General features: G+C 39.6%; 2 protein-coding genes across 3 annotated transcripts; both read right to left on the bottom strand.

The window, feature by feature from the left end:
* Positions 1–558: 558 nt before the first annotated feature.
* LOC100764302 (olfactory receptor 4X1) lies at positions 559–2,787 on the bottom strand. Of its 2 annotated transcripts, XM_027421045.1 has the most exons (2): positions 2,774–2,787; positions 559–1,474 (listed from the first exon to the last, which is right to left on the bottom strand). In XM_027421045.1, exons 1-2 carry the CDS (start codon positions 2,785–2,787, stop codon positions 559–561), a joined length of 930 nt encoding a protein of 309 aa, XP_027276846.1. The 2 variants fall into 2 exon arrangements, with proteins under 2 accessions (XP_027276846.1, XP_027276845.1); XM_027421044.1 differs by lacking the exon at positions 2,774–2,787 and having other exon boundaries at positions 559–1,488.
* A 10,432-nt stretch (positions 2,788–13,219) lies between these two features.
* On the bottom strand, positions 13,220–14,149 carry LOC100762381 (olfactory receptor 4X2). The gene has a single exon (XM_027421043.1). It carries the CDS (start codon positions 14,147–14,149, stop codon positions 13,220–13,222), a length of 930 nt encoding a protein of 309 aa, XP_027276844.1.
* Positions 14,150–21,624: the final 7,475 nt, after the last annotated feature.

Raw genomic sequence — 21,624 nt, 5'->3', positions numbered from 1 at the left:
CACAACTTTGTTATTTTCTCTGGGATTTGAATCCTGTTTGTATTATATTACTACATAACTTCCAGGGTAAACACCATAATGGAAACTCTGTTCCAAAATAAGAAAATATAATATTTCTGTAACATCTATTAGTTGTTGCCATTGTTTTCATCTTCCCTAGCTAGTATTTATTCATTCACTCATTTAATTAGTAAATACTAATGGAACACCAACAAAATGCCAAGCAATGTTCTAGATACTTGGGACACATCAGAGTATAAAACTATGAACACTGCCTCTTTATCTCCTCTTTCTTTATTTCCTTCCTCAAACTTCCCAGACTGACCTGGGATTCTGAAGAAATTCACTTTCTCCAGACTTGCCAATCTGCCTCAAAGCCACTGTGGCACTAGAATATCCTTCTTACTCCATTCTAAATATCTTCACTATTTTTCTGTTAACATAAAGATGAGGAATTGAAATTTTCAGTAAGGCCACTGTCAGACAATGTAGAGACTGAGTGCGATCTGAAGTAACCCCAACTTCCCATTTCTAATGTCCCTGTTTTGCCTAAATTTTCTATTTTGCTTCCCAACTCATCTTCCTCCTTACAAGTCTCCTCATGGCATTTTTCACCTCAGTGTTTCTGAAAGAGTAAATAATGGGGTTCAAGAGAGGTGTGACAACTGTATAAAACACAGCCACGATCTTGTCCACAGGAAGGGTAATGCAGGGTCTCATGTAGACAAAAGAACAGGGTATAAAAAACAGACCCACCACAGCAAGGTGGGAGGCACAGGTAGAGAGTGCCCTACGCCGTCCTTCTGCTGTGTGGCTCCTCAGGGAATGTAGGATGACCACATAAGAAGCCAGCAGCACTGCAAAGCTGATCACTGAGATGGAGCCACCATTGATGATGACTAGCAAGCTAATGAGGAAGGTGTCTGAGCAAGCCAACTTCAATAATGGGTGGACATCACAGAAGTAGTGGTCAATGATGTTGGGACCACAAAAGGGCAGCTGGAAAATGAGGAAGGCTTGTCCAGCAGAATGCAGCAAGCCCCCACTCCATGCTGCCCCCACCAGGAAGCCACACACTCTCCGATTCATGATGGTGACATAATGTAAGGGCTTGCAGATGGCCACATATCGGTCATAGGCCATCACTGTCAGAAGAAAGATTTCAGTGCCACCAAAAAAATGAAGGAAAAATATCTGTGTGATGCATCCCTGGAGGGAAATGACTTTCCTTTTGAGCAAAGAGTCAAAGATGAGCTTGGGGGCTGTGACAGAACAGTAACAAAGTTCTACCAATGACAAGTAGCTGAGGAAGAAATACATAGGGGAAGAGAGCCCTTTGCTGGACATTATAGTCACCACAATCAGGCCATTGCCCAGCACAATGGCTGTGTACATCAGGAGAAACATCACAAAAATGACCTTCTGTAAATGCTGGCTCTGGGAAAATCCCAAGAAAATTATTTCTGTCATGTTGCTTGTAGCTGTCATGTTTTAAAGTGTAGTTTCTGGGAGCCTAGAATCACAGAAATCAGAATTAGAACTCCATCAGAAATGAGAGGCATCCTTTTTGGGATTTGTGGTCTGGTATTCCCTCACCCTTCTTTCTCTCCCCCTCCCTCCCTCCATGTTTGATTTGGGTTTCCCCAAAGCAAGGATTCCATAACACAAGTGACTAAAATAGCAATTATCTACTGCTGAATATTAGTCTGAGGCTACAATTTGACTTTGTAGTGCTGTAAATACATATGAATTACCAGACTATCCTCAAAAATGTCAGGGAGCTGTGCTTGATGCAGCCCGGAAGGAAATGGGAAAATATTTTATAAATAAGAAAAATAAAACTTAGGTTCATCTATGTACTCAAGGTCACAAATACCATACCTAGACAGTTGTTTGTATTGTTCAAGTGTCTGCCCTGAATCTCAAACTCATAGTGACTTAACTGATGACATAGTCCTGCCCTACACCAGGAAAAGATCAACATTCTACAAGGAGTAACAGAATTTCTCAACTGTAATTATTCTTCAATTGGTAAAACTTACCAGGCTCCTGAGCTTGTGCACACTAAAATCAAATTATAAAGTATTAGAGATATTTGGGTATACTTTTATTTACCTTATCACATTGTTCATGGTGGGGGATCCTTCAAGTACTTTTGCAGTGGAGTAATGTATAACACTACCTTTAGAATGTTCAGTGTTCCAGGATTCTGATACAAGAATCATCCACCCAACACATGCACAAAAGTGGTGGGTACATGTGCATGTGTTCGGAAGCCAGAGGTAACTCTCGGGTGAAATTCCTCAGACGTGCCATCCACATTATTTTTTTTTTAGACAGTGTCTCTCACAGGCTCATGGGGCTTGTAAATTCTGCTGGGCTGACTGGCCAGCAAACCTGAGTTATCCACCTGTCTCTGCTTCCTCAGCACTGAGATTATAAATAAGCACCATCACATCTTGCTTTTCACTTGGTTGTTGGAAATGAAGTTCTGGTCCTCAATTTTTCAGGGCAAGCACTTTATGAACTGACATATCTTTCCAGCCCTGGTTTGATTTGAATTGAGTTGGATTGGGTTGAGTTGACTTAGGTTGGGTTTAATTTAAGATTATTGATATTTAAGGTGTCCTTACAATGTAATCATCTTTAAAAAGCTACAAATTAAATGTATTTTGATGGAACAACAATAAAGGAACCAATATTTTCTCAGGGGAAAGGAAAAAGCATTTGAGAAAATGTCATGAAGGGGTCATCAGACAAATTAAACATGGACAACAATGATGACATTCCATCTATGGGGTATAAATAATTTTAATTCTAAATTCTTAATTATTGGAGACAAAATAAACAACTGAAAGATAAGTGTACATTCTTAACAGGCAGAAAGCTAACTGGCTATTTCTAGGATTTGTAGTTAATAAAACTTTAGATAGAAATGCTAAAATTAAACTGTCACCGTAAACAATTTCCTTGAGAACCTTTCAGATCATTCTGATGAATCTAACACCTACTTTGTAACATTCCTGCCTTAGAATCTCATGAACTATGCTGTTCTGAAAGATGAAATGCAAAGCCAAAAGAAAAGGAAAATTGTAAATAGCAGTAAAAAAAATAAAAATGATGTGCTCCAATTCCAGTGGGCCACTTACACTGGTTATAAGGCCTGCTGAGATGGCTTATCTTCACAGCTTGGAGATTCTGAAGGGGAAAGCATATTTCTGGAGTCAAACAAGCTCAGATGCCAGGAACAAATGACCTTTGCAAGATTTGTGTTCGGGAACACAGAGCTCATCATCAGTACTTAGCAACCAAGATTTAGCTAAAACTTAAATGTTTGACATACATCCATCAGGTCTCACCAGAAAAACTGTAAACTCTTGATGGCACCTAGAAAATGTCTTATATCTGTTGTAGCACTCTACACAGATTTGAAAACAGTAGATGTTAATAAGTAGCTTGATGTGATCTCTGAGTCCTCTGGCTAATACTATATGTATTAGGAAGCCAAGGCAACAATGGAGGAGTGTGGATGGAATTTCTGTCCTGCCTTGTCTTGTGGGCATTTAGCACCAAATAAATACATTGATGTTTACATTAATTATAAATTGTTTGGCTGATGGCTCGTGCTCCTTATTGGCTATCTCTTTCTTAATTATTAATCCATTTCTGTTAGTCTAAGTATTTCCACGTGGTCCTATCTTACCGGAGAAGAGTCCAGACTCCTTCCTGGCTACATGGCTTCTCTCTGCCCCCTCTACCCAGAATTCTCCTCATCTTGTAGTGACGCCTATACCTCCTGCCTGGCTACTGGATAATCAGTGTTTTATTCATCAACCAATAAAAGAACCATGTATACAGAATGACATCCCCCATCAGAGGAGCTCTCAAAATGGATCAGATATTCAAAAGTGCATGTTCTCTTTTTTGAAAATAACTCCAAGTACACCCTAGGAGAAGCTTAGTGGCTGGACTTACCTTGGAAATTTTTAATTGCCTTGATTCTTAATTTTATCTTCCAGATCTTTTATAGTCAGAAAATGAGTTCATTTTCAGTCACTCCTGGAAAAAAGTTTTATTTCATTAGCCATATCTAAAAGCAAAGTGATCAAAGAAATATACAGAGTTTGTTAGTATTTGTGAGTCTAAAACTTGGAGATATTGGTTCAAGATTATTCCTCAGCAAAATTTGGACTTACTTTTTTTCTTTTTATAGTTTGCCTCATGCACACTACATGAGCACTCAACCACTGAATCCCACCCCCAGACCCAAAATTCAGATTTCTGCCATAGGCTGATCTCCATTCAGACACAGATGAAGTTAATACTTTTATGTCCTCAGGAAATGTCAGGTGTAAGAAAGTCTTAGGCAAGGCCCTTGAATTTCTCAAAAGAAAATTTATTTTTTAAAAAAGCTTAACCCTCTCTGAGAGTGGATGAGGGGGTAGGGTGGCAGAAGAAGGGGTAGCAGGAAGAGGGGAGGGAGTAGGAACTGGGATTGGTATGTAACATGAGAAAAAATGTTTTTACAATTAAAAAAGATAAAAAAATATCAAGATGAATCAAGACAAAGCTCTTCCCTCTGCATCAAGGCTTGGTGAGGCAACCCAACATGAGGAATAAGCTTCCAAAGCAGTGTGGGGAGGGGGAGTGGGTAGGGAATGGGAGGAGAGGATGGAAGAAGAAGCATGGTCAGTATGTAAAATAAATGAAAAACATTAATGAAATAAATAAATAACAAAACAAAAGAGGAAACAGAATGAGAATAAAAGTTTACTTGGAATACAAGTAAATAGTCGATCACACTTTGAAAATGTATTGCATAATGGTACAGTGAGTTTTATAAATGAATTCTGAATGGCATCAGACACAAGCTGATGAGAAAAAACACCAATACCTCTCCTCATACTGCACCCCACATTCCTCAATAGCTGACAGAACCCTTGATCTTAGCCCCAGTGTACTTGATCATGACCTTACTAAGCTTATATTCATTATACATTATATTATGATGGCCATTCATCAGTCCTTTCTATACAGTAAGTTCTCAAGTGTGGCACTGTCATTTGCACATATTCCTTCTTGCATCCCCCTTTAGCTCTTCTCTCTACACTCTATTTTAACACTGTTCCCAGACGATAACATTTTGAATTAATTTCTTACATGTACAAATAAAAGTGATCTTTTTTGCTTTACTTCAAAAGATCATAACAGCAACCAATTTGGAAAACTAACATTGCAAATATTCTTAGCTAGCCATGTGACCAGAAGCTTGGCTAAAAATGACTGACTATAGATGAGCCAAGCTGCAATCTAACTCTCACCCAGTCATTTAGTCAGACAGGCAAGACTCCTACATAATAACAGTTAAGGCCATTCCAACTGCTGATAGTGAGAAATCTGAGAAAGGTTTTCTGTGTATGAAAACATGTGAAGCAGGGTAGCAACAGTGAAATGAGCCAACGTAGGGACTGGGTGTGCTGCGCACCTGGTAGACTGCTTACCTAGCATGTAGAAAGCTCCAGAATCACATAAAACTGGATGTAAAGTGCATGCACTTGGAGGTGGTGGTAGGAAGATCAGAAGTTCGAGATCATACTTGGTTACCTAGCAACTCTAAGGCCAGCCTGTGATATGTGAGACCTTGTTAAAGAATGAAGGAGAAAAGAAGAGAAGAAGGAAGGGGTATAAGGAGTATGCCAGTGTGTAAAAGGTCCCACCCAAGTGTCTGTCCATCCAAGAAAGAGCTCAGTGAATGGAAAAGACTTGGAATCTGCTCCACCCAAAGGAACTCACCAGTTGTCATTAATGCTGGTACCCCTGTGGGCCAACTCCAGCACTTGATGACCATGTCATTAGAAAAGTGACAGGAAAATATAATAGGATCATTCTACCATAAGACCTATGAAAAGGAAGTTGGAAATGTTTGCTGGACCAAGGATCCTGAACCATTTAAGTTGTGAGGGATAAAGACTTTAAATCAGAGAGCTGAATTCCCTGAGTATCTTCTGCCCTGGGAGTTTCTGAAAAAACAAAAGTCAGGTTCTCATTTACTTCATTCAGGGTTAAGGAAGTTCTCCCTAATTAATCCAATTAGAAACCCAAGATTTCTACTTGCCCCCTCATGATTTGCCCCTGCTGATCTGGCCCCAAAGGTCCTCCCTCCTTATTCTCAGGTTGGTGACAGAGAAGGATCCAACATCTTAAGTCACTAGGACAGTCTCAGAGGACTCCAGATGGCCTCTCCTTCCCTCTTTCACCTCATAGTACCCATGATGTCAACAAGTTCCATGAAAACTTCAGTCAAGGAAAGCTAGGTCATCTCACACACTTACTTTAAACATCTCTGAGTCATAGCATGGTCTTTGAGCTCATCTACTCACTCATTATAAAGATGAGAGAGTAACCAAAGTAAAAACAGTAGTCCAGATCTTAGAATCTGTTGTAAGATCCTTACAATTGTTCATTCTTACAATTATAAGCATTTTCCAATGAATTCCTGGAACATGGTAAAGGATCATCAGAAAGACTAGAGTTTCCTAACTACAAGATACGCATTCTACAGCAATAGTGCACTGCATTTGCATCTCTATATCTTTCTACTTTTCTAATGTCTCATATAGTGAAAGTTATATTCTCCCATAGCAACTGGCATTCCCACTTGACACATTAAGCAAGGAAGGTTCTGAAAGGTGAGGAAAATTGTTCAAACCTATAAAACTCATAAATGATTCTATTGAGTCAAATTATTAGGTGTTTCGGAACTTACCTACCCACAATGTGACCAGAAGTTGACACCCTGTAAAGGAGGTAGGAGAAAACTGATGTGGGACATTCACCTCCTGTCATCTCCTGCTCAGTGTAGTGACACTGCTTCTTCAAAGTTCTGTGAATTATAAACCAAAATTCAAAAGTGGCATTCCTCCTCCCATCAGTATCCCACTAGAAACACTACACAAAAACTCACTCTATTTTCAAAGCTGCAGAAGAATGAAAATAAATCCATATCTATACCCTGCACAAAACTCAAGTCCAAGTGGATCAAAGACCACAACATAAAACCAGACACACTAAACCTGATAGAAGAGAAAGTGGGGAATAGCCTTGAACACATTGGCACAGTAGATAACTTCCTGACAGAACACAAATCTTGAAGACACTAAGATCAACAATTAGTAAATGTGATATGATCAAACTGAAAAGCTCATATAAGGCAAAGGACATTGTCAATAGTACAAAACAGCAGCCTACAGAATGAGAAAAGATCTTCACAAACCTCACACCTGACAGAGGGGTGATGTCTAAAATACATAAAGAACTGAAAAACCTAGATATCAACAAGCAAAATAATCCAATTCCTGCCTGTAAAAAATTATGAATAAAGAGATTTACTGTGTGATTCACTGTATCACACTACAGATTCAACAATGGGATTCTCCCTTTCTTCCTTTTTTCCCCATTTCTTCTCTTACATTTTATTTTGATTTATTTGGGGGGATGGATGAGATCAAGAGACATAATGTGGAGACATGATATGAAAAACACAAAGAATAAATAAAAAGAAAGTTTAAAAATATTTAGGAAAATATGGCATACAGATATAAACAGAGAATTCTCAAATGGTAAGAAGCACTTAAAGCAATGTTCAACATCCTTAACCATCAGGCAAATGCAAACCAAAACAACTCTGATATTCCGTCTTACACCTATAAGAATGGCTAAGATTAAAAACACAAGTGAAAGCTCATGCTGGAGAGGATGTGGACCAACGGAAACACTCCTCTATTGCTGGTGGAAAAGCAAACTTGTAAAGTCACTTTGGGAATCAATATTGTCATTTCTTAGAAAATTGGGAATCAATCTACCTCAAGACCCAGCTATATAACCCCTGGGCATGAACCAAAAGAATGCTCCATCATACCACAAGAATATTTTCTCAACTATGTTCATAGCAGCTTTACTGGTAGCCAGAAACTGGAAACAACCTAGATGTCCCTCTACCAAAAAATGTGGTACATTTACACAATTGAGTGTTACTCGGCCATTAAAAACAATGACATCATGAAATCTGCATGCAAATAGATGCTACTTAAATTAGCATCTTGAGTGAGGTAACCCAGACTCCTCAGAAAGACAAACATGGTATGTACTCATTTGTATGTGGATATTAGCTTTAAATTAAAGGATAACCATGTTACAATCCACAGCCCCAGAGAAACTATGTACAAGCACAGTTCAATGGAGGACATATGAATCTCCCTGGGAAGGAGAAATAGAATAGACATCATGGGGAAGGGGGATATGGGAACAGGAAGGATCAGGTTGGGGGAGGATGGAGGGAGAGAGTACTGGGAGAGACAACTGAAATTGGGGGATCTCAAGGATAAACTGGATATCTAGTGCAGTGGAATTCTCAGGAATCTAAGAAGTGGATCCTAGCTCAGTGGAGGAATTGGGACACCAAACCAGCCACCTAAACTTCAACCTATTCTGCCTACAAGAGCCGCTGGATAAAGGTGGTGCAGAAAATGTGACAATGGCCAACCAATGATTGATCCAGCTTGAGACTCATACCATGAACTCTTTACCCTGCCAAACATCCTCTTTGTGGCTTCCTAATATCCTGCCTATATTAACACCTTGTACACAAACAACCCATTCTGCCCCTCCCCATATCCTGACTATATAAGCCAGCCTGAGAAAAGTAAAGTTTGCCACTTGATCAGGATCCTGTCTTGTGGTCATTCTTTCTGCATCTCTTGTCCCCATTCCCTACCCCTGACTCTCTTGCCCCAGGTTGACGTCCTACAGGTTGGGACAATTAATGGTCTTAAATTGCCTATAAAAAGACACAGGCTAACAGAATGGATATGAAAGCAGAATCCATCCTTCTGCTGCATACAAGAAACACACCTCAAATTCAAAGACAGACGGTACCTCAGAGTTAAGGGTTGGGAAAACATTTTCCAATCAAATGGACCCAAGAAACAAATGGGGGTAGCAATCCTAATATCTAACAAATTAAACTTTGAACTAAAATCAATCAAAAGAGATAAAGGAGGTCATTTCATATTCATAAAAGGAGAAATTCATCAAGATGAAGTCTCAGTTCTGAACATCTATGCCCCAAATACAAAGGCATCCAGTTTCAGAGAGGAAGGAATGATGAACAAAGGGGTGAAGACCAGGCTGGAGAATCCCACAGAAACAGCTGACCTGAACAAGGGGTTGCTCATGGACCCCAGACTGATAGCTGGGAAACCAGCATTGGACTGTTCCAGACCCCCTGAATGAGGGTATCAGTTTGGAGGTCTGGACAATCTATGGGGCCTCTGGTAGTAGGTCAGTATTTATCCCTAGTACACGAATGGACTTTGGGAGCCCACTCCACATAGAGGGACACTCTCAGCCTAGACACACAAGAGAGGGTCTAGGTCCTGCTCCAAATGATATGACAAACTTTGAAAATCCCCCATGAAAGGCCTCACCCTCCTTGGGGAGCAGATAAGGGCTGGGATAAGAAGTGGGGTGACAGGGAGGAGGGGTGGGAGAGGGAACTGGGATTGACATGTAAAAGAAGCTTGTTTCTAATTTAAAATTGGTCTAATTACCATTTAAAAAACAAAAACAACAATACAAAAAATGGATCATGCTGGAGAGTATGTGGAGCAAGGGAAAACACTCCTCCATTGCTGGAAAGAGTGCAAGCTTGTACGGTCACTTTGGAAATCAGTGTGTTGTTGGTTTCTCAAAAAACTGGAAATCAACCTACCACAAGAAAGTCCCAGCTATACTACTCTTGGGATTATACCAAAAGGATGCTCAATCATACCACAAGGACACTTGCTCATACACATTTTTAATATGTTATTCAATCAGACTTTGGTATTTTTTCTATCATTGTTAGTCTAATTCCGTTGCAGGTTTGAGGATGCTTGGACTTCTAGACTTAGTCATTAAGGTGTGCTTTATGACTCCAAATGTAGCCTTTCTTGGCTAATGCTCTATGTGAGTATGAGAAGAATGTGTTTTCTGTTGCTGGATGGTGCAGTCTGTAGATGTTCAGTATTTCCTGTGGAATGATGGTGCTGGTGGACACAACCATGCACTTACTGATTTTCTGATTGTGAACCCTTCATACAGGGAAGTGTTGAAGGATCTAGCCATGATACATTGATTTGATTTTTCTTGAAGCTATATTTACCACAATAGTCATTATTTTTATTATTATTGCCATGAATAGTTTTGTGTCCTGCTTTGAGGTACATAGCTATTAAATATTGTTTCATCTTCTGGAAAAGTGACCCTTTTATTGCAACATAATATCCTCTGATAACCTTCTAATATCCCTGATAACTTTATTGGCTTTGCAATTTCCTTTGTCTGAAATCAGTGTAGTCACTGCTGCTTCCTTTGATTGGCATTAACTTGATCTATTCTTCATCTATTAATTTTTAATCTGTATTAGTTTTTTTACTACACAACCTAGGCTGACCTGGAACTTTCAGTCCTCCTGCCTCAGTCTCCTAAAGGCTGGTGTCTTCACTTACAGTGGGTTTTCTATACACTTCTTATGGTAGGTCTTATCTTTTAGATACTCAGATGATGTCATTCAGTTGCTATATCAGTTGTGCTTTTTAAATCTTTTAAGTGCCTTCTACACTAAGTTACAACTAACACAAATCAACTTACAAATAATACTGTATTTATTACTTTATGGTAGTGAAAGTACCATGGATAAAATAACCCTATGCCTCCTCCTGTCTCTCTTATTGTTGTTTTCATTCATTTTACACATATATGTATATATATGCACATAAATGATAAGAGCATAAATGTAGAATGTTATTATTTTGAATAAACTTGTTTTTTATAAATAAGTAAAAATAAATGTCATCCTTCATCAGCAACTTCTCAATTTTTGATACACCTAGGGACATCTTATAGTAGTACCAACTGTTGTGAGGTTTCCTAATACACAAAAATTTTGGCGTGGGAAGCTGTCATATAAGCTGAATTTCACTGTTGATTCCCTTGATATGTAAGGTAGAATTCTCACTACATTCTCACTGTCAAACTAAAATAACACATTTTCTAATACCACAGAGAATATATGGGATTACTGGGTTTTTGTCAAACAGAAATGGCATTTCATTTTCCAAAAGGTGATATAATGACTCTTGGAAAGGTCCACCATAAAATTTCAACTTTTTAACTAGTGTTTCTTCCCACACCTCAAAAACTTTGTAGGTAAGTCTAAATACAAGCAGGGGTACCTATCACATTATTCCTTTCTTTTCATGACAGAAAGTTGGTGTTACACACAATTGTGATAAAATGTTTCACATAGCATCATAGTGACAAGTTCACCTAAAGGTCTGCAGGGACATGGTTGAGTCTATGTCAACAACCTTCCTGAATAAACAAGTTTAAAAGAAACTTCAGCTTTAGGCCTTTTGTTGAGGGATTTTCAGAGGGGCCTCAAGGCTCTCACATGTTATTTCCTGGAGAGTCCTAGACAGGTTTTCCACAGCCAGCTATTACTAACAGCTGGATCTATTGGTCTGCCAAGGAACAAAAGGCATCTTTAATGGTGGCCTTGGGAGCCTTACCCTCTCTGAGGAGTGGATGAGATGGGGGAGGAGGTGGGAAGAGTGGGAGGAAGGAAGGGAGTAGTAACTGGGATTGATATGTAAAATGAGAAAATATTGTTTTAAAATAAAATATTGAAAAAAGAAATAACTATGTGTGGACACCACCTGCCCTTTGGGAATCCCTCCAGGTACTTAGGAGTCTTACTGTTGAGGAGCATTTGAGTAGCAGGCTATGAAATGTTATCTAAGATTTGAATGGTACCTGTTGAATCTTTAGTGGGAGCAGGAAATTTTAGGGATGTGATCTTACACACACATACAATAGTGACAACTATCTATTAATCACTTAAATAAATTATGTTTTATTTCACTTTCACAAATAAAAGAAAAAATGCTTTTTTGTCATATATATATATATATATTATAATATATATATATATATACTCATAATATGTCCTTATAATGGTTTTCCCTCCCTCTACTCCTCCCAGTTCTTCCCTACCACCCCTCCCATCCAGATGTACCCTTCTTCAATCTCTCATTAGAAAACAAACAGGTTTCTTTCTTTTTTTAACAAACAGGTTTCTAAAGGGTAACAATAAAATAAAACAAAACAGAAACTAACACATAGGACTAGGACAAAACAAAATAAAAGAGCCAAAGAAAAGACAAATGAAACAGATATGGATGCAGAGACCCACTCATTTGCATACTCAGAAATTCCATAAAAACATACATTGAAAGCCATCATATATATGCAAAAGACCTGTGACATTAAAAAAGAAAAAAAAGAAAAGCCCTGATACAATATTATGAGACAAGAAAACTCCAAAGATGCCATTGAGTTCACTTTCTGCTGGCCATCTACTGCTGGGCATACAGCCTGCCCTAATGAGTAGTTTGAAAGGGAAACAATTCTTCAGCCTTCCTTTCTCTCCACTCTTTGAACAGCGAATGCCAGCAATGTTGCAGAACATCCTTCAGTTTGATTTTCTCTTAACCTATTACAAAATTATACTTAGGTTATATGTTTCTGAAAGAACAGCACAGTGATGATGTTGGGTGTCCCTAAAGCACATATAAAGAGCTGTGCTCCATTGGTTTAACTCATTGCTAGTGATATTCACTTTGGGAAATTGTATAAGAGATATTTAAGAAGTTACATGTTTCCTTTTTGTAATTAACAAGCATCTGCCAATACACAATGAGATAACTCATCCATTCATTTATTTCACAGACAAAATGGAAACTATTCTTTTAAACGAAATGTTTGTTTCTATCAGAAGTGCGTTTATAAGACAAATTGCTCAAAGTAACCCTGCAAAGCAAAGATATTTCTGTCCCATGTCACAGTAAAATTACCATAGGAAGTGAACCTGAACCAAAATAAGTATAGTCTAGCATTCTGCTGCAAATATTTGCTACAGAAATTATGAATAGTGATAAGAATGCAAACAATCTAAAATAGCTAGTTATTTAAGATGACTTTCATAAAAGGAACTAATTTACAAGTGTTTCAGAAGATGTTCATCAGTTACAGTAGTGCTAAATGAACATTGCTTCCACTCACAGTGCCTGATCATATCGGACTCATCACCATTCCAATACTGACAGCCAATATCCAGACTCTATTTCTCATCTACTTTCATTGTCCTGATCCATAGACTCTTCATGGCTTTCTTCACTTCTGCATTTCTCAGGGAATAGATGATAGGGTTGAGGAGGGGAGTTATCACTGTGTAGAATACAGCTACCATCTTGTCTACAGGCAGGGTAGCAGAAGGCCTCATATAGATGAAGACACATGGACCAAAGAACAATACAACCACAGTGACATGGGAGCCACAGGTGGACAGAGCTTTGCATCGTCCCTCAGAACTCTGAGTTCTCAGATGAAACAAGATGACTACATAGGATGCTAAGAGGACCACAAAACTAATAACAGACAGCGTACCTCCATTGGCAACAATTAGCAAACCAATGAGGAAAGTATCTGAGCAGGCAAGTTTGAGCACAGGAAGCAAGTCACAGAAATAATGGTCAATGACATTGGGGCCACAAAAGGGCAAGCGGAAGATGAGAAGGATCTGGGCAAAGGAATGCACAAAGCCTCCCATCCAAGCTGTTCCCACGAGGACAGCACACACCTGTCGGTTCATGATGCTGGGGTAGTGCAGGGGCTTGCAGATGGCCACATAGCGGTCGTAGGCCATGACTGTGAGCAGGAAAATCTCAGTGCCACCAAAGAAATGCATGAAGAAAAGCTGTGTCATGCAGCCCCATACAGATATGGATTTCTTCTCAGCTAGGAGATCCAAGATGAGTTTGGGGGCTGTTGTAGAGGAGTAGCAGATCTCCACGAAGGAGAGGTAGCTGAGGAAGAAGTACATGGGGGATCCAAGACTTCTGCTGACTGTGACAGTGACAACCATGAGGAGGTTCCCCAGCACAATGGCTGTGTACAAGAACAGAAATATCACAAAGCAAACTCTCTGCACCTCTTTGTTGGGAGACAGTCCCAGAAAAATGAACTCAGTCACATTGTGTATGTTAGCCATGAAGGAGCAAGTTGGGTGGTATGATCTGAAATGACACAAAAGACTTCATGAAATAAGTAAATTAAATCTTTTGCAGGAAACCTGTGAGTATTTTTAAATGACTAGGAATTAATAATGAAAAGGTGAGAGTACCAAACAGATGAAGAAAGTGTGTATGACTGGAAATGTGGAGAAAATAACTAAATGTAAAGCTGTAGGAAAGGAATACCCCTGATATATGAAGGGGTGTTGTGGACTTTAGAGTTTACCTATAGTCAGTGAGGAATTACCAAAAGTGTGTCAGCTGAGGAGCATAGACTTGTTTGCAGATAGTGAACTCAAAGAGAGTTAACCAAATTAAAAACTCAATAAACCCGTTTTCCTTTCTTGGTTTACAGGGGATGGTCTCCAACCTCTCACACATCCATTAGTGTCTTCAGAAGACATGTTCATGGTGTACCTCCCTTGATACTTTGTACCCCTTAGAGAGACCACAAGCCTGTACACAGTTATAGCCTGTGATTTTCGTTTTCTTTTCATTTTTTTACTTGAATTAGAAACAAGATTATTTTACACATCAATCCCAGTTCTCTCTCCCTCCCCTCCTCCCCTGCCACCACCCCAACTAAAACCCTACCTATCACATACCCTTTCTGCTCCCCAAGGAGGGTGAGGCCTTCCATAGAGTGTCTTCAGAGTCTGTCATATCCTTTGGGATAGGGCCTATAGCCTGTGGTTTTCATTCTGCTTCTCCTCCAGATTCTCACTTTATAGAGTTGTGTACTTGATGACATCATGATAATTTAACCCATGCACAATTTTCTTCTTTGCTGGCATGCTCATTTCCTCTAACCCTAGGCCCCCAGTGTCAGTAGTCTGACATCCTTTCATAGTGCCTACTCATGCTCTGAGACATTATTCCCCTAGAGACAGCTCTCCAGATCTTCAGGAAATCACCCAGACTTCCACTGACTGACTTGAAAATCTCCTTGTATGTGATAGACTTGTCAAAGTAGTTGAGAACCCCTCCTACAGCAAGAATCCAGGGCACCTGAGTATAGGAGCCAGGTGACTTCTGCTCCTATCAGAAAGGGACACACTAGTGCAAACACAAAAACAAAAAGAGGGTGAAGACCAAAACCCACTCACGAAGGAAGGCACTGCTCACAGGCTAGACTCCTGATCTCACATTCAGGTTTTCTCAGATGGCAATACCTAGGAAGTTCTTTAACTTCTTAAAGGCTAAGATTTCAAACAATACCATGCAGGTAACACATGACTCGGGAATTGAGACCACAGCTTCCACTCCCAGTTTCCTGGTGTAGGTAAAATTCTCATCATATGACTCTCCATGCTCATCCATAGGTCCTCATAGCCAGGGGTCCTTCTTAGCTCATGACATTTTAGAATCATAGCACTTACCACACTGAATCATCATTATTTATGCAGTCATCTGTCTAGCTATAACCTGAGCTTCCTGAAGGCAGAGACTATTTCTTTCTCACCACTTCATTGCTGGTACATTATGTATCTCATAGCACCACTCCCTTTTCTTTCAAAGTACACTAAGTTATCACATGTGAAAGAAGCCCATGAACAGAAAATTAAAGTCACACCAGAATTCTTCTGATTTTGCTGCTCTGAATAAACATACATATGCAAAAAAAAAGTCTCTGGGTACACACTGTTTCTTGGTGAGTCAATGGAGAAGCACTAAGCCAGCTATGACCTACCCCTGCCCCCCTGTAATAGCATGATAGATATGCTTCCCTTTAAGTCTTAGACTTGGAGATAATGAAACTATATATGGATACAGAGTCACTAGGACTCAACTCTACCCAATTTTGAAGTAAAAGAAAAGTAGACTTGCCTCCTAGATGTTCCATAGAATATGGATCACTCAGACAGCTCAGCCTTAAATTCCTGCTGCCTAGATGATACCCAGGGAGAAGACATGATCAGGTAAGACGAAGGAGCTCCCCAGAGATCTGCAGTCTCTTCCCTTCCTAATAAGAAAGAATGCCTCATGGGAAGCAAGACATCAAAAGCCTCTATAGGAAACATTAGATTAGAGAGAAATGCAAACCAGTTGCATTCACCCAGTGTTCACAAAATGCTCACCCATAAGTGTCTGTTAACAGGCAGAATTCACCTACCCATCATAAACTTAATCTGGTAGCTTTGCATAAAATGTGCAACATACATGTCTGTTGGGAGCCAAAGATCTTAGGGCTTGGCATGGGATCCTAGGCCATTCTTGGCAGGCCACATAGTTGTATATTAACCTTTACATAGCAGCTCCTTAGAACCTCAGCTCAAGAAAAGAAACAACTTGACCCAGTCCTCCACCCACAGGCTCAGTCACCTAGGCAACCCTTCCTGGACCTCTTACTCATGAACTCTTTACCCTGCCAAACATCCTCTTTGTGGCTTCCTAATATCCTGCCTACACTAACACCTGGTGCACAAACAGCCCATTCTACCCCTCCCCATATCCGCTTCTACTGACTATATAAGCTAGCCTTAGAAAAATAAAGTTTGCCACTTGATCAGAATCCTATCTTGTGGTCATTCTTTCTTGTCCCCATTCCCTACCCCTGACTTTCTTGCCTCAGGTTGATGTCCTGCAGGTCAGGAATCATGTCAGGAAATTTAAAAAGGACATCTCATTGTCTCATTGTCTGTGGTTAAAAATCAAAAACAAACAAACAAAAAACATTAAACAGACAAAATGGTGCACATCACAGACTCTCTATCAGCAATGGCTTTACCTAAAAGGATGTTTGGTTCTATCTAAAAGCACTTTCCCATTGTCCAACTTAGTTGAGTAGGAAAAATACCAACAATGTTAACAAAGTAGAGACCAAGGATGCAGAGAAACATCTTACAAAGCACAAGGCACTCCCGTATAACAAAGAATAGCCCAAAGTGAAGAGACCCTAGAACTGACATTGAGGAAAATTAACTTTCCCTGAACTGATAATCTTTAAAGTTGTAATGTTGCTAGATTGCAGGAGAGTTCATTATACTGCTTTGAGGATACCTGTATGTACTATAAGTTTCCTTTGATAAAACATCTGAAAGATGCTATAAAAGCATTTTCAAACAAAATATTCTTTATGTCAGTGTAACTCATAAAAACTCAACCTCGAATAAAGATTTAACAAAATGAAGTAAATTTAACTGATTATTAATAAGACAACCATAAGACTTGTTAAGAGTTATGAAAAAGTTTGAAACTTCTTTTTGCATATTCTACTCTTGTATCAAACATTATCCTTAAAAGTAAGGAATCACAAAAATAAATATAGAAATAAACATGAATAATTAGGGCTAAAGGAATAGATCCACGGTAAAGAACATTGACTTCTCTTCCAGAAGGCCCAAGTTTGATTCTCCGCACACACATGGCAGCTAATAACCATCTATTTTTTTTAATTTATTTATTAGTTCTAGTTAGGGAACAAGCTTGTTTCAAGTCCCTTCTCCCTCTCCCTCTCCCTCTCCTTCTCCCTCATCCCTATCCCTCCGCCCCCACCACCAGCCCACCCCCCACTGCATCCACCCACCACTCCACAGGCAGGGTAGGGCCCTCAACGGGGGCTTTGCAAAGTCCACCAAATCTTCCTGTGCTGGTCCTGGGCCCTTCCCCATGTGTCCAGGGCCAGAGTGTAACCCTTCACATGGGATGGGCTCTCAAAGTCCCTTCTTGCACCAGGGAAAAATACTAATCCACCACCAGAGGCTCCCTGGAGTGAAGAGGCCTCCTTATTGACATCCATGTTCAGGGGTCTGAATCAGTCTTGTACTTGCCTCCCCGACAGCATCTGGGGTCGATGTGCTCGCCCTTGTTCAGACCAACTGTTCCTGTGGGTTTCTCCAACCTGGTACAGACCCATTCGTTCTTCATTCCTCCCGCTCTTCAACTAAATTCCCGATTTCAGCTCAGTGTATATCTGTGGATGTCTGTCTCTGTTTCCATCAGCCACTGGGTGAGGGCTCTAGGATAGCATAAAGAGAAGTCATCAATCTCATTTTAGGGGAAGAGCTTTTAGGTTATCCTCTCCACCATTGCCTGGATTGTCAGATTGTGTCACTCTTGTAGGTCTCTGGAGATCTCCCTGGTTCCAGATCTCTTCTCAGACATAGAGTGGCTCATCTGATATGGTATCTCTCATCCTGCACTCTTTCCTCTATTCTTCCCCCAACACAATATTTCAGCCCCTCCATTCCCTCTCCCCTACTGTTCTTCTCTTGCTCTTATTGTAGCAGCTCCTTCCCCCTACCCTCATTCTCCCAATTAGTTCAGGAGTTCATGCCACTTCCATTCCTGGGGACCATTTATCCGTAAGAGTCCTTCATGTTTCCTAGTTTCTTTGGTGAAGAGGATTATAGGATGGTAATCCTTTGTTCTATGTCTAAAATTCATATATGAGTGAGTACATACCATGTTTGTCTTTTTGTGACTGGGTTACCTCATCAGGATGGTTTCTTCTAGTTCCATCCATTTGCCTGCGAATTTCAAGATTCCATTGCTTTTTTCTGCTGAGTAGTACTCCATTGTATAAATGTACCACATTTTCTCAATCCATTCTTCAGTTGAGGGGCATCTAGGTTGCTTCCAGGTTCTAGCTATTACAAGAAATGCTGCTATGAACATGGTTGAACATATGTCCTTGTTGTATGAACATGCACTATTTGGGTATATACCCAAGAGAGGAATAGCTGAATCTTGAGGTAGACTGATTCCCATTTTTTGAGCAACCGCCATACTGATTTCCAGAGTGGTCTTACAAGTTCGCACTCCCACCAGCAATGGAGGAGTGTTCCTTTTTCTCCACATCCTCTCTAGCATAGATTGTCAATGGTATATTTTATTTTAGCCATTCTGACAGGTGTGAGGTGGTATCTCAGAGTTGTTTTGAGGTGCATTTCTCTGATGGCCAAGTGATTTTGAGCACTTTCTTAAGTGTCTTTCAGCCATTTCAGATTCCTCTGTTGAGAATTCTCTATTTAGTTCTGCACCCCACTTTTTAATTTCATTGTTTGGTGTTTTGGTGGTTAGCTTCTTGAGCTCCTTATATTTTTGGAAATCAGTCCTCTGTCAGATGTGATATCAGTGAAGATCTTTTCCCATTCTGTGGGTGGTCGTTTTGTCCTACTGACCGTTTCCCTTGCCTTGCAGAAGCTTCTCAGTTTCAGGAGGTCCCATTTATTAATTGCAGACCTCAGTGTCTGTGCTACTGGTGTAATGTTCAGGAAGCGGTCTCTTGTGCCAATTAGGTCAAGGGTAATTCCCACTTTCTCTTCTAGAAGATTCAGTGTGGCTAGATTTATGGTGAGATCTTTGATCCATTTGTATTTAAGTTTTGTGCATGGTAACAGGGATGGATCTATCTGTAATTTTCTGCATGTCTGAATCCAATTGTACCAGCACCATTTGTTGAAGATACTATCTTTTTTCCATTGTATAGATTTAGCACCTTTTTCAAAAATAAGGTATTCGTAGGTGTGTGGGTCAATATCAGGGTTTTCAACTCGATTCCATTGGTCTATCTGTCTATTTTTGTGCCAATACCGAGCTGTTTTTAGAACTATGGCTCTATAGTAGAGTTGAAGTCGGGGATGGTGATGGCTCCAGAAGATCCTTTATTGTAAAGAGTTGTTTTGGCTACCCTGGGTTTTTCATTTTTCCATATAAAGTTGAGTATTGTTCTTTCAATGTCTGTGAAAAACTGTGTTGGGATTTTGATGGGGATTGCATTGAATCTGTAGATTGCTTTTGGCAGGATTGCCATTTTTACTATGTTAATTCTACCTATCCAAGAGCATGGGAGATCTTTCCATTTTCTGGTATCTTCTTTAATTTCTTTCTTTAAAGTCTCAAAGTTCTTATTGTACAGGTCTTTCACTTTTTTGGTTAGTGTTACCCCAAGATATTTTATGTTGCTTGTGGATATTGTGAAAGGTGATGTTTCCCTGATTTCTTTCTCATTGGATTTATCATCTGTATATAGTAGGGCTACAGATTTTTTTGAGTTAATTTTGTATCCTGCAACCTTGCTAAAGGTGTTTATCAGTCATAGGAGTTCCCTGGTAGAGTTTTTAGGGTCACTAATGTAGACTATCATGTCTTCTGCAAATAGTGAAAGTTTGACTTCATCCTTTCCAATTTGTATCCCTTTGATCCCCTTTTCTTGTCTTATTGCTGTAGCCAGAACTTCAAGTACAATATTGAAGAGATATGGAGAGAGTGGACAGCCTTGTCTTGTTCCTGATTTTAGAGGAAACGCTTTGAGTTTCTCTCCATTTAGTTTGATGTTGGCTATTGTTTTGGTGTATATTGCGTTGATCATGTTTAGATATGTTCCTGTTATTCCTGTTCTCTCCAAGATCTTTATCATGAAGGGTTGTTGCATTTTGTCAAAGGATTTTTCAGCATCTAGTGAGATGATCATGTAGTTTTTCTTTTTCAGTTTGTTTATATGGTGGATTACATTGATGGATTTTCGTATGTTGAACCATCCTTGCATCCCTGGGATGAAGCCTACTTGATCATGGTGGATGATTTTCTGATATGTCCTTGGATTCGGTTCGCCAATATTTTATTGAGTATTTTAGCATCGATGTTCATGAGGGATATCGGTCTGTAGTTCTCTTTCTTAGTCTTATCTTTGTGTGGCTTGGGTGTCAAAGTGATTGTAGCCTCGTAGAAAGAGTTTGGCAATATCCCATCTGCTTCTAGTGTTCGGAACAGTTTGAGGAGTACCGGAATTAGCTCTTGTTTGAATTTCTGGTAGAATTCTGCAGTGAAGCCATCTGGCCCTGGGCTTTTTTTGGTTGGGAGGCTTTTGATGACTGCTTCTTTTTCATTAGGGGTTATTGGTCAATTTAAACTGTGTTTCTGATCTTGATTTAATTTTGGTAAGTGATATTTATCCAGAAAGCTGTCCATTTCCTTTAGGTTTTCCAATTTTGTGGAGTACAGTTTTTCAAAGTATGACCTGAAGATTCTCTGGATTTCCTCAGTGTCCGTTGTTATATCCCCCTTTTCATTTCTGATTTTGTTAATTAGCATGCTCTCTCTCTCTGCCTTTTGGTTAGTTTGGCTAGAGGTTTGTCTATCTTACTGATCTTCTCAAAGAACCAACTCTTTGTTTCATTGATTCTTTGTACTGTTTCCTAGTTTCTACTTTGTCGATTTCGGCTCTCAGGTTGATTATTTCCTGGAGTCTACTCCTCCTTGGTGAGTTTGTTCTTTTTGCTCTAAAGCTTTCAGTTGTTCTGTCAATTCTCTAATGTGACTTCCTCCAGTTTTTTCATGTGGGCACTTAGTGCTATGAACTTCCCTCTTAACACTGCTTTCAGAGTGTCCCATAAGTTTGTGTATGTCCTGTCTACATTCTCATTAAATTCTAAGAATTTAATGAGATGTCAAAGTGATTGTAGCCTCGTAGAAAGAGTTTGGCAATATCCCATCTGCTTCTAGTGTTCGG

This window comes from Cricetulus griseus, chromosome 6 (assembly GCF_003668045.3).
Source record: "Cricetulus griseus strain 17A/GY chromosome 6, alternate assembly CriGri-PICRH-1.0, whole genome shotgun sequence".
NCBI classification, from domain to species: domain Eukaryota; kingdom Metazoa; phylum Chordata; class Mammalia; order Rodentia; family Cricetidae; genus Cricetulus; species Cricetulus griseus.
The sequence above is the reverse complement of the archived record's forward strand: the minus strand, read 5'-3'. Positions and strand labels throughout refer to the sequence as shown.

Coding starts and splice junctions, on each gene's coding strand:
- LOC100762381 (XM_027421043.1), bottom strand. CDS start 14,149: ATGGCTAACATACACAATGTGACTGAGTTCATTTTTCTGGGACTGTCT.